This window comes from Marmota marmota, unplaced genomic scaffold, assembly GCF_001458135.2.
Source record: "Marmota marmota marmota unplaced genomic scaffold, marMar, whole genome shotgun sequence".
NCBI lineage: Eukaryota > Metazoa > Chordata > Mammalia > Rodentia > Sciuridae > Marmota > Marmota marmota.
In genome coordinates, this window is record NW_026000026.1 from 83805483 (window position 1) to 83824020 (window position 18538).

Consider the following 18538-nt stretch of genomic DNA (forward strand, 5'->3'; position numbering starts at 1 on the left):
AAACATTTGAAGTTTACTAAATATATATATATATATATATATATATATATATATATATATATATATATATATTCTCATCCAATACTTTAGTAAAACCATACTGTGAAAATTTAGTTGGAGGCTTAGAAAATTAATCCAATGTAATAAACTCATAGGATACAGCAATTTGAAAATTAGATTATCATAAGTTTTCTTCTCATATGGAATCTTTTTCTTAATTTACCATGATAGGGAAAAAACATTTTCATAATTGAATAGTAAAGAAAAACAGGAAGTGTAACTTTTTTATGTTTACTTAAAATTTGATTTAAAATCTTAAAATATTTCTTCTTTTCTTCTTGTCTTCAGAATGAAATATCGGTATTTTTAGTCAAACATTTTTTTTCAGAGAGTATAATATTGTATAAATCCTGTGTACTAGTACACATGAACACTTTATTTTGTAGTGGCTAGTTGATTGGTAGTATTTCTACCTGAAATCAAGAAAGTGTGTGGGTCTCATGAATAGATTGTATTCTAGACCCTATTCCCATTTAAGACAATAATTTATGATTGTGTTGTTCCTTTAGGAATGTTACTATCCTATATGTATTGCTATCTTTAACATCTATGTAACTGGTGAGCAGTACGTATGAGAAGAAGGGGAAAAAGGAGGAGAAAGATTGTTCTGCTTACCACCAACCTGTATAAAAATACAAATCTTAGAAAGAATTACAATATAGATCAGGTAGAGCAGGTACTCCTAGGATCATTCGTGAGAGGCGAGTGCTCTGAGAGTTGGGAAGTTTCCTAAAAGAATTGATACTATAGATTTTGAACCTGCCACACAAGAGACCATTGATGCCAGAATCTTTGAGAAATATTGAGTTCCTGGCATACTTCTAGACCATCAGGATAGAGCAATGAACAAAACAAAACAAAATCCTTGCTCTCATGAAGGCTGACTTATAGAGACAAAGGAAAATGAACAAGTGAAATCTATTCTATGTCAGAAGTGATAAAACATCAGAAAAATAAATCAGGGTGAGAGCCTATAAAATGCTGATACATGTATGAAATTATAAATTAGGCACCAAAGAAAGTCATTGACATGGTGGTATTCAAATGAAGAACTGAAGGAGGTGAAAGAATAAACTCTGGGGAGAGAATTCCAGATGTGGACCAGCAAATGCAGTGTCCTTGGCAGAGGTGTTAAGGAGACATTAGGAGGTCTATGGGACTGGAGCAGAAGGTGAGGAGACTAAAAGATGGATTTGGAGATGCAGCCTGGTACTAGGTCTTGTGAGTTTTTCAGGACATGATAAGTACTTTGGGCTTTAGTTTGAGCTCTTGAGATGGGAGCCATTGGAGGTTTTGAATAATGGAGTAAAGTATTCTTCTTCTTCTTCTTCTTCTTCTTCTTCTTCTTCTTCTTCTTCTTCTTCTTCTTCTTCTTCTTTTTTTTTTTTTTGTCAATGGTTTACTCTAGCTGTTGGATGGTAAAAACAGATAATCAGCAGACTCATGTGGAAGCATGGAGACCAATTAGCAGGATGCTATAGTGATCCAAGTGAGTTCTGATAGAAGCTCAGACCACAGAGTTTTCCATAAAAGTGATGAGAAGTGGTTAAATTTTGAAGGTTGAGCCAGCAGAATTTGTTGCAGATCAGTTGTGAGGAAGAGAGGAAAAGAAATAGTAATTTCAAAGTTTTGGAACCAGAATGTTGAAGTTGCCATTAACTGAGATGGAGAACATCTGTGGGTGGACAGAGCAGAGGACAGAATTATCAGGAGCTCAGTTGTTGGTAGTTAATTCTTATTAAACAATCAGATAGACATTTGTAGTTGTATGTTTAAATCAAGTTCAAGAGCAAGGTCAAGGATGGCAATAAATACTTAGGAATGTTACTATACTATATGTACTGCTTATAGTTGATAGTTAAAGCCTTGAGGCTAGACAAGATCAACAAGGGAGCCATCTTAATAGAGAAGTCTAAGTGCTCAGCCTTAGAACATCATCATTTAGAGGTCCAGGACATGAAAAAGAACCAGCAAAGGAGAAAAAGAAAAGATCCATGGCATTACATCTTGACCCACCCAGTTAGATCTTTGTTACTAGCCCTGTCCTCTGCCCTCCTCACTGCAACCTAGAATATGCTCATAGTATCTGCTAGCTAGGGAGGGAGAAAAAGGAAAGAAGTCAGCCATTCCCCTCCTTCACTGAAGGCATTCATGCCTGAGGGAGTCCCTGCTGGGAAGAGGAAATGTTTTAACTTAATGGAAGATGAGAGCTTTGGGATTTTTGGATTTGAGTGGATCTTCTGTTCATCTGAAAAAGCTGGGAAAAATCTATGGGAATTTCCTGAGAATTCCTAAGCTCAGTAAAGAACTTGTCAAGAGAAGTGTGAAGGAGCAGTGGGAGAAATAATACAGTTGCTTTCTGTCTGTACCCTGGCAGTTTAAAATACCTGTCACCATAGAGTCCCTTGGTTAATCTGAAACTATTGAGTGTACAGGCAAAAGTTTCACTTTTGCATAAATCATCAGACAGGAGGCCTGAGTAATTTAAAAAACAGGGAATTAAAAAAAAAAAAAAACAGGGAATTTCAAACGACAGGTCTTCAGTGAAGATCGCCGAGTTGTGTTAATACCCATGAGATCTGTGAGATGACTTAGTTATAGATAAGCAACAACTGTGGTGTACCGTAAAGTAGTTATTCAATACGTAGGGCAAATATGTCTACGTAACCCAGTTCAAGTCCTAATGGAGGTGGTCCTGATGAGCTTCACTCACAGAATCGATAGGTTATCCTATTAGCCATTCTGAATTGATTGATTGACGGATGGATGGATGGATTGCAGAGAATGCTAGTAAATGGCTCTCGGATTGATGTAGTTCCATCACCTCCTTGAGAATATCAAAGTGTATATTTTGCAGTCTGAGACTTAGGAGTGACCTCTCCATACTCATAACAGCATTTACACCCTCATTTTATACATATGCACACTGTATTTCTGTGATTCAGTGTACTTGCAGCTACTTTTTAAATTTAAGCTGGACTTTGTAAAATGTTGCCTGTTATGGAAATTCTTTTTTAAAAAAATCAACAAAAACTAAGAAAAATACAATTGTGCTAATTTAAAAATTAACTTTCTTCATAAAAATTCCACATGGTATGAATGTTAGTGACTGATTATAACATTTTCACTGAGTTTATTTCCTTTTATGGTAGTAAGTATAAAAAACACAGAATTTAATAATTTTTAGTAATTTTTAGTGGAATGTGGAACAGATTTCTTTTTCACTTGATGCCATTTATTTAGAAGACAAAATAAATGACTTTAATGTACCATTCATATTAATAAAATAACAAGGATTCATAAATTAATTTTCTTATTGAATTATGCCAAAATACATTTAAAAATCCTCAAGGTTTTATATTTATACCTTAATGTGCTGATGCTTAATGAGAAAAATGGGAACAAAAAGTACTAAATTCTTGCAACTTTGCCAAGTTCAAATGGTTATAGTAAGTTTAACTTTGGAATTTCCTGACTTTCATGTTGCTGAAATTTTAGGTTTTACCCAACATTAAGGGAGACTTTCAATTTACTTTTTCTGGATTTATTTAAAAATTTTAAGGCAATTATGATAGGCAGGGAGGATTGGGGGAAAGATTTTGAAAGACGTGGTTTTAACAGCTTCACTCAGTTGTTAGAAGTATCCTCCTACAAAAGCTTAGCATCAACCATGTTGTCTTCAGAATTTTAGAATTTGTAAATAATTTAGTCTTGCTTGTCTTGACAGTCTGTGTTTAAAGTTTGTCTTCATGTGTCCTAAGTTTGGATTAACAAAGGGTACCAGCATGTTCCCACCCTGAGTAAAACACATAGATGGGTCTGGGGTGCAGGAAGGCAGACAAAAAGAAAAACCATATAGTGGCTATGCTTCCCCCAAAATATCATTTTGGGATGTAGACCGAAAATGGAATCGCATTTTTCTTGGCCATGTTATCAGTAAATTTTATGCTTTTGTGTATTTTGAAGTAGAAATAGCTTTCCAATTGTTGTAATGTTAAAAAGCACTGTGATGGAACTGCCTCTTGCCACCATTGCTTCATGCCTGAGTTACTCCAAATTAGTGTTTAAAAAGATAACATCCCTGCAGAGTCTATCATCCATGTGCAGTTGGCTTCCCAACATGGAAGACCTGCCTTTGTATGCATCCACTTGCCAGGCAGTTATACTGTAAACACCCCATGGTTATCTCAGCAGGCACAGGCTCAGTTCCTGGTTCTACTACACTCACCCCGTGGGTAACTTACCATCATTTTCATGATCTCCAGTGCAGGGAATGGCACCATTAATTCTTTTGCCCAACTCGTAAACCTAGGTCCAGCTCAACCCTTTTATCACCAAAATGTTTGAATGTATTCTACTTCCTAAATCTGTTTTGAATTCATTTACTTCTCTGCCTTTATCATTATTGTCTCTCTTTTGCATTACTAAGATAGCTTTCTTTAGGGTCGCCTACATCTTTCTCTGCAACCTCTTCTTCACAAGGCAACCACAGTGATCTATCTAGGTTGTAAGTTTGATCATGCCACTCCTATTTGGATCCCCTATTCTCAGGATAAAGATCCTACATGATTCATTCTCTGCTTACCTCTCTAACCTCACTTCTTTCCACTCACTTTTTCCACACAGTAACACTTACTTAGTTCATCAGCTAGAGAATTCTTGCCTTGCCTTTGTGCAGCCTCTTTCCTTTGCCTGGAAGTCACTATTCCATTTCATTTTCCTGGCTTGTTGTAAGCCTGTTTATCTGTTTCAGTTTAACTGTCACTTTGCCTTGGAAGTCTTTCCTGGCCCTCTTCCCTTCCTTCCCCCTGCACCCTACACTGTTCCTGCTGTGGCTCTCTCACTCCATATTGTCATCAGGTACAGTCGTGGATGCTAGCCACCACTGCCAGCTTCTGGGGAAAGAGTGCAGCTCAGCTTGCTGCCTTGCAATCTTATTTCTGGACCAAGAAATTTTTTTTTCTTGTATTTTGAAATTAGCTCTCTCTCCTCCCATTTAAAAAAATATTTAGTTTTTAGTTGTAGTTGGACACAATACCTTTATTTATTTATTTTTATGTGGTGCTGAGGATGGAACCCAGGGCCTTGCACGCGCGAGGCCAGCGCTCTACTGCTGAGCCACAACCCCAGCCCCTCCCCTCCCATTTAAAAAAAATTGATTCAGTTGATGAAGCTTCGTATTTTTTCCTTGTGATGCTGGAGATGGAACCCAGGACCTTGTGCATGTGAGGCAAATACTCTACCACTGAGCTACAGCCCCAACTCTCTTGTTCATGTAATCTGTCAGTGCTGTGTGTTTGGAACAGAATGGGAAGAGTAAAGCATCTTGATTGAAACTCAAAATCTGCATTTTTAATATCTGCCCAGGTGATTCTTTACCACATTAAGGTTTTGTAACATCTGTTCTATTTTTGACTCTATTGGAAAGACTGAAGATATCTGATATGAACTTACACAGCTCAAATTTCCTCTATTGCTATGTCTTCATTTCCCCTTTTTCCTATATTTGATGAATATCTTCCAATTTTTTTCAGAGATACCTGCTCTAGCTCTTTGCTTAATTCCATCATCTGTCTGTGCAGCTTTGAAATTTGCCATTATTAGTTCATAGCTTGTGTCTCTTCCACTTTACCTGTAGCCAAGTTCATCCTTGGACACATCAGCACAAATCCTCTTCTCCATGTCTTTAACCATCTCTCATTATATTATTATTCTCTGACTCTCTTCACTGTAAAGTTTCCTAAAAACCTGTTCTGTACCAGTCATCTCAAGTTCCTCAAGATGTAATGATTTTTCTTTCTTAACATTGCCTTTGTTTTCTAGAATTTCTGATGGCATTTTCTCTTAGAGATTACCCTATTTCTTCTTAAATATATTTCCTTAGCATATTAGTTTCCTATTGCTGCCTGAACTTGTTACCACAAATTTAATGACTTAAAATGACACAGACTTGTGCTCTTCTAGTTCTAGAAGTCTGAAGTCAGACATGGGTCTCATTGGGCTGAAATCAAGGCATCTGCAGGCCTATGTGCCTTATGAATTTAGGGAATATACAATTTTTTTTTCTCCCAGCTTCTAGAAGCAGCTCTCATTCCTTGGCTTGTGGCCCCTTCCATCTTTGCAGCTAGCAGTGCAGCATCTGCAAATCTCCCTCTGAATCTGGCACTTGTGATTACATTGGAGTTGGCAATAGGGTCATCTCTACATCTGGAGATTAGCTGAATAGCAACTAAAATCCCGTTTGATCATGTAAACTGACATATTCCCAGGTTGCAGGAATGACATCATGGGTGCTCATTATTCTGCCTGTCACTATTTGACTTCCTTAAAATTTGAATAGCTTTTCAGCAATCCTGGTGACCTCTCTTAACCCTCTCTTTGTCTTCACTTCTCTTTTCTCAAATGAATACATGCTCATAGTAATTGTTTGTAAAATTTTCTCTTCTATTGTGGTCTCTGCTTCTCATCACTTTATATTCTCATCCTACTGATTTTATCCACAATGATGGTTTCAACTGTTTGTATCCATAGATGTCAGTCACCTTCCAGGGATCCACCCTAGACTTTCAGCTATTTTTAGATATTAATAACTCAGGATGTTAATGATGAAACTATGAATTTTCTGCAAAATTTTTTAACTTTTCTAATTTTATCAATATTAGCTTATAATGGAGACTTACTGTCCCTTTCTCTTACTCTTGCTTTTGCTTTTGCTTTTGGGGTATTCTTGTATCATCCATTTTTCTCATACTCCTATCCTCATTAACCAAGACCTTAGATGATGTCATTGCCTCTCCTGTCCCCTGTTCTTAACTCAGCCCTGTTTTTTTTATCACCATTGACTGATGTCTTTGCCAAAAGTACAATTATTACTTCTCTTTATTTAAGCCAAATTATTTGAGAAATTACACCTTTAAAAGCTAGTTATCATCAATAAGCTAAATTTTCCATGTTTATTTAAATTTTGTCTGATTCCACATTTAAAAAAATACATATTATAGAATAGCAGATAAAGCCCATATTATCAATTAGAACTGAAGGTAAAACAGTGTCCTTCCAACTTACAGTGTCCTTCCAATTTTATGTATATGCATATTCTACTGGAAAAAATGCACACAAAGATTCTAAGGATTGTATTTGTCCCCCTTCCCACAAATAAATTGTATATAAGGAAAAAAATTGTATGCTAATTGGTCAGCTAGACTAAGGAAGTTAATATATCAGATTTCTTGGTTGCAATAACAATGTAATCAGTAAGATCTTTAATGATTAATGGTTCAGAGAACCTGAATTCAGTTTAAAAAGTCACAGCTTGGAGGGCCGGGCTTCCTGAATGTAAATAAAAGTCTCATTAGAGCTTGACCTAGCCACACAAGAATTTGACTGGTAAACTACATTTTTTAAAAGTTTTAAAAATGCATTATTTAAAATCTCTGGAAATTAAAAGAAATGCACCCCAATGTAAAAAAAAATATATTATATGTCATTGTCAGTTGTCAAATCTGGCTCCATAAAAAAGGATTTACCCTTCATTATCAGTTGAAATCTATGCCAGGGATGCAAAATTGGCTCAGCATCTGTAACTCAATCAATATAATGTGTAGGTAAGAATAAAGAACAAAAGCCAGGATCATGTCAATAAATGCAGGAAACCATGTGAAACAAATGCCATCCTTTCATAGTTAAAATGACCCCAAAATTAGGAAGAGAAAGGAACTTCCTCACCTTGATAAAGAGCATCTATGAAAAACTACAGTCAACATCATACTTCATAGCAAAAGAATTAATAGTGTCCCTAAGATCAGGAACAAAACAAGATGTCTGTCCACATTCTACTATTCAGCATTGGGCTAGAGGTTCCAGTTAGGTAAGAGAAGGAAGTACATTGTATCCAGACTGGAAAGGAAGAAGTGAAACTAAAGAGTCTCCCCTTATCTTCAAGGCATATACTCCAAGCCTGCAGTGAAAGCCTGAAACCATAGTTAATAACTGTGATAAAATCCAATTTATAAATTAGGCATAGCTATTAGGTGCACTACTCATTCACTTTGGGGCCATTAAGTAAAATAGGAGCTACTTAAACACAGGGCTAGTAAAAGATTAATAGATGGGTACCATATATAGCATTGATATGCTGATCAAAGGTATGATCAGCAAGTGGGGTGTAAGATTTCCTCGTGCTACTCACAGTGGCACACACTTTAAAACTTATGAAAGACTATTTCTGGAATTTTTCATTTTACATTTTTGGGATCATTTTTTTGAGCATGAGTTACTAAAACCACAGAAGGCAGAAACACAGATAAAAGGGGACTACTATATCTCTATTTACAGATGACATACAGTTAGTAGATAAGGTATCAACTGAAGTGAACAGACTATAAAATGGTATTAGAACCAACAAGTGAGTTTAACAAGGCTGCACTTCAAGATCAGTATACAAAATGAATTTTACTTTGTATGCACCAAGTGAACATTCTGAAAATGAAATTAAGAAAAGAATTTAATTTATAAGAATTTCATTTAAAGAACAAAGAATAAATAAGCACTTTAAAGGAAAAAAGTGCTTAAAAATAAATTTTAACACTAATTAAGAGATGGGCACACTGAAAGCTGGAAATATTGCTATAAGAAATTAAAGAAGGTCTATTAAAAGGAAAAATAGCCTATCTTTATAGATGGGAAGTCATAATATTGTTAAGATGGCAGTTCTGTCCATATTGATGTTCAGATGCAACACAGTTCCTGTCAAACTCCCAGATTTCATTTTTACAAAGATTGTAAACCTAGTTCTACAGCTCATATACAAATAAAACATCAGTTAAGGGACTTGAATAAAGAGCTCTTACAACTTATTTTAAAAAGACAAATAACTAAAAAATACAATGGGCAAAGGAAATAAATGGATACTTCTCTCCAAAGACTCTACAGAAGGATAATAGTTGTGGTGTTCATCATTAGTCATGAGGAAGATGAAAACCAAAGAACAATGTGGTACCACTTGCACACTCAACTAAAAAGAGAGAGAGAGAACAAATATAATAAAGAATGTTCTTTGGGACCCTCATACATTGCTGGTGGGAATGTAAAACAGTACAGCTAATTTGAAAATAGTTTGTCAGTTCCTCAACAAGCTAAACAGACTTACTATATGACTCAAAAGTTCCACACTAGGTGTACAACCTGATAGAGATAAGCATAAGACAACACAGAATTAGTACTTGAAAGTTCATGGTGACTGTTTATGATAGCTAAAAAAATGGAAATCACCTAAGTATTCATCAAACGTCAAAGGATAAGTAAACTGTAGTTAATTCATACAGCAGAATATTATTCACTAGTAAAAAGGATTGAAGTACTTATCGCATTATAACATGGATGAACCTTGCAAACATACTAAGTGGAAGCACCCAATCACAAAAGACTGCCTGTGGTATGATATCATAGATAGGAAATGCACAGAATTGACGAATGTACAGCATCAGGCTTGGAGGAAGATAAGAAGAGTGATTGCTTATGGGGTAAAATTTCTTTTGGAGTGATGAAAATGTTCCAAAATTATGTTATAGCGATGATTGTACAATCCTGTGAGTATATTAAAAAACTGAATTGTGCACTTCAAGTCAGTGAATTATATAGTATACACATTTTATCACAATAAAGTTCTTTACAGATATACAACAAAATTCTGAAGATTCATCATACGTTCAGATCTGAAAAGGGGAAATTAAACCTCACGGTTCCATATAACTTACTGTATCATACATAGAAAAGCTTAAAATAGCAATTTATTGCATTCAGCACTTCAGTCATGAATTTTCCTAATGTCAAAACAGCAAATATGTGACTAAGTATAAATTCAAGATATAACAGAATTATATTTACTTCTAACTACACACACACACATACACACAAATGTACAGAATATGCCTGATATGCATCATTCCTTGGCCATGATAGAAGGAAAATATTCTGAGAACACTATATGAAACAAAATTTCTTGTTTTATTTGTACCAAGTCCTTTGTAACATGAGTGTGACATGGACTGCTTCTACGTGTGACGTGAACCTGTTAGAATTAATAGCATCTCTAGAGTAGTGTTGTTAGAATTGAGTGACATCTGATATCACACTATTACCAAATTATTTGTTATATCCTGCTCAGAGTAAGATTTTCAATCATTGTAAATGTTGGTTGACAAATATGAGATTATGTGGTTTGGCAGTCAGAAATCCGTCAGATGGTTTTGTTCAGATCTAGCTTTCTTTTTCTAAAAACCTGTGTTTCGATTCTTGAGATCTCCAGACACTTTACAGCTCCTCTGTGCCTTCACCTTTCCATGGCATACCTGGCGACCCTCTCCTTTTCACAGTGCTCTTCCTTCGTCTCCATTCGTATGCTCTTCCCTGCACATTTCTTTCCTTCCCAGTCTCCAATGCCCTATTTTCTTCCTGTGATTTTCCTTAAATATTGATGGTCCTCATGGCCTCTTCTTAAATTCAGCTATCTTCTTGGAAATCTCATCGATTACTGCAACATCAAATGTGATCCCTATACTTCGTGATAAACCACACAAGTACATCTTTAGAATTTACCTCTTGGCTGAGTTCATACCCAGGTTTTTGACTGTACAGATGAGATTTTTGCCTGTTTCTCTCAAACATTTCAAGTTCAAAAATGTCCAACTCAGTTTAACATCAAAATTGGATTTTTGCTCCATGTCCCATTCTCTGTTCATAGCACTACATCAGGTACTTTGTTGATCAAGCTACATGTCTGAGTCCAGTGACAAAGTCTTGTTGATTTCTCTAATGATCTTTTCAATGTGTTCTCTTCCTTATTGTAAAGCTTAACTTCAGGTCAAAGCATTTATCCCTAAACTGTCATCATTTCATCTATTAAACACAGAGATTGTCTTCTTATGATATCGATTTGCTTATGTAATAATTTGTTCATTTAAGTTCCTTCCAGGCCAACATCCATCTCTTCAGAATATAAGCCACAGTCCTTGGAATGGCTCTTCAGGATTTGGCAAATGCTTAAGAAGCTATGCTTATTGTCCATCATTTTCCACCATTCTATACTTCCTGTTCTTCAATTCTGCCATATTTTCAGAATCACTGGTCTCTAGTCACTGTTTTTTGTTATTATTTACTTGTCTAAAGCTAACTACTTTCCACTTGCCACAGTACTTGGTCCAGGTCTCTGGGACCCTGCCAAGCAGTACATTCTCCTGGCTGAGGAATCATTCAGAAATTGGCATGTGTCCCAGTACAAGACATTGGGACAAAAAGGAAGATTTGCTGGGGACTTCTGGGAGAAAGTTTTCTTCCTCTTAGGAGAGAGCCACTAGAAAGACGACCTCTCCTCCTCTAAAATATCCCAGTCAAAGGTCCAGCCTAACCTACTATGGCCATTTTGTCTCTATTGAGAAAAGCAGCCTAAAGATAAAGTAAGAACATAGCAGGCTACTACTGAGTATTTTTCAGAGAAAATGAGCAGGACACATTGGCTTAAACCAATCCTGAAATCCATGCTACTTCTGGACTTCCAGATGTGAAAACTATTTAAATTTCTGGTTTATGTCAGCTTGGATCCATTTTTCTGATATTTGCAGACCAAAGTTCCAAACCAGTTCCAGAGGAAGTGACTGGAAACACATTAGGTGTATAGAACACAGATAACAACCCATTCCAGCATTAAGACTTCACTGAACTTTTCCCACGAATACCCTTGTCATCATTAGGCACACTTGTTTATACCTAGGCAATATGTGCTTCATATTTGTGAAGATAGTAATTCCAAATCTGATTATGACATGTGCTCTTGAAGAACTAATATACAAAAGAGCTAAGTGCTCACATCCTTCTGAACAGAAGTGTTAATGCTAAATTTAAATTGATGGACAAATACTGGGCATAACTTCATTGAGGTATAGGGGATTTGATCAGGTTTTTGGAGCACCTACCTTTTTAATTCTTAAAATTTGGGGGGCATCTAGCCCAAAAATAATTGAAAAGCATCCATATTTTTTATATAGGATTCTGACATACTTTTCTGAGAGCCTTTTATATCAGTTATTTTAAAGTAAACCTTTTAAGGTTCCTATTTCATTGTAAGGAGAATCATGAAAAACACAGAGATTTTGTACAATAAAATATTTAACAGCAAGACTACAAATTTAATATCACTTCATGTGTTGTTCTATGACCCAGGTATTTTTCCCAGAAATGGAAACTGTCAAATGTCTTTCCATTTTCTCATCTTCTTGTTGTCAGGGAGGATATTTAAGATTAGTGCACAAAGAAATTCTTTATTCTGAAAAGAAAGGCCTGGAAATCATAGTTAACATATAAACAAAGGACTTGTGTTCTCCTAATTTTTAAGAATTTGCCTCAATCAGCCATACACAGTGTCTCTCACCTGTAATACCAGCAGCTTGGAAGAGTGAGGCAGGAGGATTAGAAGTTCAGAGCCAGCCTCAGTAACTGAGCAAGGCCTTAAGCAATTAAGTGAGACCCTGTCTCTAAATAAAATATTTTTAAAAAGAGCTGGAGATGTGGCTCAATGGTTGCATGCCCCTGATACCAAAAAAAAAAAAACAAAACCAGAATTTTTATCAATCCTGTAGGCTTAAGAGACTAAAAAGGCAAGTTTTGGTCCTTCACTTTTGTGGGACTTGCTGTTTTGGGATATTTTATTTTTTTGGCCTTCCTTATCCCCAGGTGATTGATGTGTTTATTTGGTGACTACAGTATAGTTGTTCTAGTGTCATTGCTGCTGGATCCATGTTCAGTTGCATTAAACTCTGCTGCACTGAGACAGCAGCACAGGATGCAGGAGGTCCTAATTTCGCACACATGGTTTCATTTTGTTGGATTAAGTCTGATGGTAACTTTTTCACCACATTATATATTTGCTTCTCATGTAGTCAATTCATGTTAGAATTCTGATCTCTCTTGAGGCATTGGTAGATTTTGATTTGTACCTCTCTGCCTTCAGCAGCTAACTGTTAAGCCTCAAATGAAGATATTATTTCAGAGAATGTCTGAACCTGGTAACGTTTTTAAAAGAATATGCCAAGAAGACACATGCACGTAGTTAATTCACAGCTTGTAGGCAAGAGTGACTTGTGAGTATAAATAGGGGGAAAAATGAATAGAGGGTTGCAAGAATGGCATTGCCAAACACCCCTCAACTCTATGTTGTTTAATCAGAGAGTTTAAATTTCTTTCCTTGCATTTACAATAAAAATGTAATTATTTTTTTCCTGCCTTTTAAGTTTACACATTCTCAATGAATATACAACTGAAAGGAAAAAAACTGAAAAGAAACTTGGAGTTTTAAGTAATTATCTATGTTTATGGCTTTTATAATTGTTCCTTCTATTCATTGGTCTTTGCTACCTCTGTTTCTTAAAAAAGACTGCCAACAATCCAGCAGCCCTGGCTGGATTTTCCTCACAATGGCTCATTTCCTTTTAAAATGTATTAGCAATTAGCTCCCAATGTACCTAATTGCAGCTTTGTTTGACTTTCCACCTCCCTCTGCTCACTGGATTAGAAGAGAAGTACATTAAAGCTTATATAAATGGCCAGGTTTTCTCCTTTAGGGAAAATTTAAAAGAAAGCAGACCTTTCATTAATGTGAAAGGAAATAGACTATTCCGAACATTGAGTAAGCTAAATGGATAAGTGCAGGGAGGTACAATAGGAAAACTGGACCCTTCCCAGAGCCTCCCAAGTTTTCCCCTTGCCATGTTCCTGTATTACTTTAGATTGAAGTTATTCCCAGAATGTCAGATATACCCCTATTCAAATAGAAGTACATATCCCAAAGCCAAATAGGAAAAAAAAAAATCAGCTACTCTCTATTGGTTCAAATAATGAGTGTGAACATCAGCTATAATTTTTCAAATGTAATTATTCCATATTTTAAAATGTAATTGTGTATGTGTTTTTCAAAGGGCTCTAGAAGGATAATTCCCTAGTTGACATAGAATAGAAATGAAAACATTGACATCTTTACTTATTTCCAATTTAAATTGCATTTGGGGGGAGAAAAAGGATATAGAGTTTTGCTTTAGTTGGCCTTGTTTTACTGCCATGGGAGTTGACTTTCATCTGAGTTCCCATAGATATCTGTGAGAAATTCTTTAGGGCCTGAAATAAGAGTATCTTCAGGGTTATGTGATCTGACCTAATCACCCATGAGTGCTCTCATACTCTTTTTTCTTTCTTTTTTAAAAAAAATCCCTTATTTCATGAAGCCCTTTCTCAATTATCTTCTCCTTCTTCCCTTGATTAGACATTGATGAGTGCAGCATCATTCCTGGGATATGTGAAACTGGTGAATGTTCCAACACCGTGGGAAGCTACTTTTGTGTTTGTCCACGTGGATACGTAACATCAACAGATGGCTCTCGGTGCATCGGTAAGCCTGGAATTTTGAAGGCACAATACACTGCTCCTTTATAATGACAGAACAGCTCAAACAGGTGTGCCCATGGCAAGATACCAACCCATTGAAAGAGCTGTTTAAAGTAAACGGTACCACTATTGAGAGACTGATACACCAGGTACTCTTTGCAAAGACTTCAGTTTTAGAAGGGTTTGGGTTGTCAAAATCATTTGGGGAATAAAGACAGACTTCCTCGAGACATTGCTCTTGCCCAGCATTACAGACACAAAAGCATGAGAAACATTTTCAAAATCTGCTTTGGGAGACAGAATGTAGTAATTAAAGGTTCTTTTGTTGGTATGAATCATGAATGCAGTCAACATCTATTTACTTAGAGCTTGTTTATTCTAGTAAAAATAGTGATTATGAAAAAAGAAATTGACACCTCTAATTTTGTGTTTTAAGCATATTCAGATTAAAGCCAAATACATTTGTCTGTTCTCCTTTGTTCAGAAAAATCAAACAGTACTTCTTAGTCATAGTGTGGTCCATTCATCATTGAGCAAGCCTTAGACTTCTGTATTTTTCTTCTTCTTTTTGTATTGGCAAATTGAACTGGGAGGCTCTTACCACTGAACTAAGAGGCACTTAACCACTGAGTACCATATTCCCAATCCCTTTTTCTTTTTATTTTCTTTTTCTTTTTTTAAAATTTGAGACAGGGTCTTGGTAGGTTGCATAGGACCTTGCCAAGTTGCTGAGGCCGGTTTTGAACTTGTGATCCTCCTGCCTCAGCTTCCTGAGTCACTGGGATTTACAAGCATGAGCCACAGCGCCTGGCTACACTTTGTCTTATTGTGAGCACAGAGACTGAAAGTCCTTTGATGATCATGGCAGAGTGAGCTGCTGCTCTCCCATTTCTCTTCCTGAACTTTCAGACTAGTCAATTATAATTTTAGGCTGAGAGTAGTTAGAAAGAGAAGAAGAGAAATACACAGTTCTCTTTAGAGGATCTGAAGATTCACATAGTGGAGAAATTAGAGAATTTATTTAGTACCCAAGGATGGACTTGCTTGGTCCACTAGAAGACCTGTGCCACCAATACAAGGACTGTGACCTGAATTGGTTTAATAAAATATACTGATATGCCAGGCATTATGCTGGGGACGACCATCCAACAGTGAACACGAGAGATGTAGGTGGGGCCTTCAGAATACCATACTGTCATCATAAGTAATAGTGGAAGAGTAGCAATGGCAGTAATAAAGGAAACAACAGTAGTGATAGTAAAAATAACAGCTATTGTTTATAAAGACCGTGTATATATCAGACACTGGATATCTTCATTCTTTCATTATCTCAGAGCTCTGTTTCCTCAGGAAAGCTACTGATCTCTTTCTCTTGGAGTTTCTTCCAATTGAGTGTTCAATAAAATATTCCACATTATTATTAAGAGGAGGAGGAAAAGAATATGTCTACATTAGACCCAAGATATTCTGAATTTTTTTATATAATACCATTTGTTTGTCTCACAAAGTTATGATAAACTCCTTTTTTCTCTTGCCTCTGTAAAGTCCTGAGTTCACCTAGACATTCATAATCCTTCATAACCAAGCCCAGCCTCAGGACTCATTTCTATACTTGGGACCTCACACTCTCTCTCATACTGCACAAGCCCACACCTCCATGCCTTTGCCCACGATGCCCCTTCTGCCTGAAGCATCGTGGTTCTCTCCTTCTATGCTCATTAAAATCCAACTCATTCTTTAAGTCTCCAATTGGTATAATTTTTTTTATAGATATTCCTACCTAATCCAGATTTTCTTCTTAGGCAAAATTAGCCAGGCCCTTCCATGATGTTTTTCACCCCTCTCATTTCAGGACATTTTGTAGCATCACACACACTTGTGTTTTCCTCACTGGCCAGACTGAAACCATTGTATCCTGCCTCACACAGCTTAGTGCATTCTGGGCCTCATGTCACATCTTGAATGAATTTTGTGCTCAGGACATTTTTTTTTCTGAATGAATAGTAAAACCAACAAATGAATGAATGAGATGATATTGAATGCAGGACCTCCCTGTTTGTTAGTAACTGCTTGCATCATTTGGCATCTAGTTGGACATGACAGTGTGGCACTGGGTTATGGTCCTGTTTGCTCAGAAGGCAGCACCTGGCTGGAGCTTCAGAAACTGAGTCCTGAACTAGTCAGAGTCTCATTCATCTCATGTTTACATCATACTATTAGGAACAGAGTTAAATCCCTGAGAATGACTAAAAATCTAGAAAGCCAATGTTGAAATGAATCAGCTTCAATGTTTTTGGAATAACTATGTTACACTTGGAATAAGTATATTTTCCATGTGTGAGGAAAAACATAAATACCACGTTTTAATGTGTAGAAGATTTTTGTCTTTGATTCTCAAAATTTTGAGTCTGTTTTCTTAGATGGAATTATTTATGATTGAGTTATATGTCATAGATATTTCCAGAGGATTTATTTTGTAACTATATATTGTACATGGTACACATAATGAGGTTTTTTTAAGTATGAAACTACCTACTATCTGCAGCTGTATTAGTGAATGAGATTAGTGAATGCTGAATATTGCCCTAATTTATTATACTATTTAATACAAATATCCTGAGTCCATAGTACATTGCAAAGCATCAATAAATTAGCCCTGTTTCTTTCAAATGTGGAAAAACAGCTTTACATGGTAAAAAAGTTTTATACATTTTAATTTTAAAATAGGATAATTTTCCCATTTTATTATATGCTGAGTACAAAAGACAAATTCCTGATTCAATTTTATCTAATGTGTGCATCAAGTTGGTAAATATCCAGTAAAGAGCAATTTTTTAACATAGAATACTAACATATGCCAGTTCTAAAAGGACTTGAAGCATAACTAATATTCTTTTCCTTAAAAGCATTTTAATAACATTACTTAATGAATCTATGTCATTTTGCAATTCACTGTAGTTGGCATTATTAATACCTAAATTCCACATTGTAATATAGGCAGAGAAGAATGAATGACAGCCAGCAGTAAGTAAATAATGAATTGACAAGAAGCAGTGAGCAAACTAGCATGCAGGATAATGTCCCTGCTGCTCTCGTGCACACAGAGCTGTCACTGACCCTCAGCAAGGGGACTGCAGAGTGCCAGTCAGCAGCAAGTTCAGAAAATGAGATCAAGCATTTAGAAATTCTTGCATGACGTTGCCACCACATCCTAAGGCACTTCTTTGACTTTTACAAAAGTTTTAGAGCACAACATCACCTTGGAGTGTTCTTGAGAAAACAAAATCTAAAAACATCATGTGTGGTTTAGTCAACTTTTTTGCTGCTGTGACTAAAAAATGTGACAAGAATAATTTTAGAGGAAGAAAAATTTATTTAGGGACCTCACAGTTTTAGAGGTCTCAGTCCATAGACAGCCAGCAGTATCCCTAAGGGTTGAGGTGAGGCAAAATATCACAGTGGAAGTATGGGCAGAGGAAAGTAGGTCAGGACATGGCCACCAAGAATCAGAGGGTGGGGAGGAGGAGAGAGACAGACAGACAGACAGACAGACACTCTCCTCACCAGTAACAAAATATATACCTCGAAGGCCCCATCTTCTCTAACCACACCCTACCTGCTTTCAGTTACCACTCAGTTAATTCTTATCAGGGGATGAATTCATTGATTGGGTTAAAGGTCTTATAACCCAATTATTTCACCTCTAAACATTGCATTGCCTCACATGAGCTTTGGGGGCACATCTCACATCTAAACCATAACAGTGTGAAAAAACATACACAAAAGAGCAAGTCTGAGGCAGTTGTTTATTAATTGCTGAGTGATTTTAAATAATATCAGTCAAAACAAAACCCAGGGACAGTGGCACATGCTTGTAATCCCTGCAGCTTGGGAGGCTAAGGCAAGAGGATCAAAGTTTGAGGCCAGCCTCAACTACTTATTGAGACCCTAAACAACTTTTGTTAAGACTCTCTCCCAAAATAAAAATATATAAATGGTGCAAGGGGACCAGAGATGTAGCTTAGTGGTAAAATGCCCCTGGGCTCAA

The 18538-nt window shown here is 36.3% G+C and overlaps 1 protein-coding gene across 1 annotated transcript in view; it reads left to right on the forward strand.

Annotated features, from left to right (window-relative positions):
- Positions 1 to 18538, forward strand: part of Fbn2 (fibrillin 2) — a 232106-nt gene that overhangs the window by 95284 nt on the left and 118284 nt on the right. Inside the window, exon 11 of the mRNA XM_015500761.2 lies at positions 14369 to 14494. Within this exon, the coding sequence (XP_015356247.2) occupies positions 14369 to 14494 (126 nt within the window). The remainder of the gene's footprint in view (positions 1 to 14368; positions 14495 to 18538) is intronic.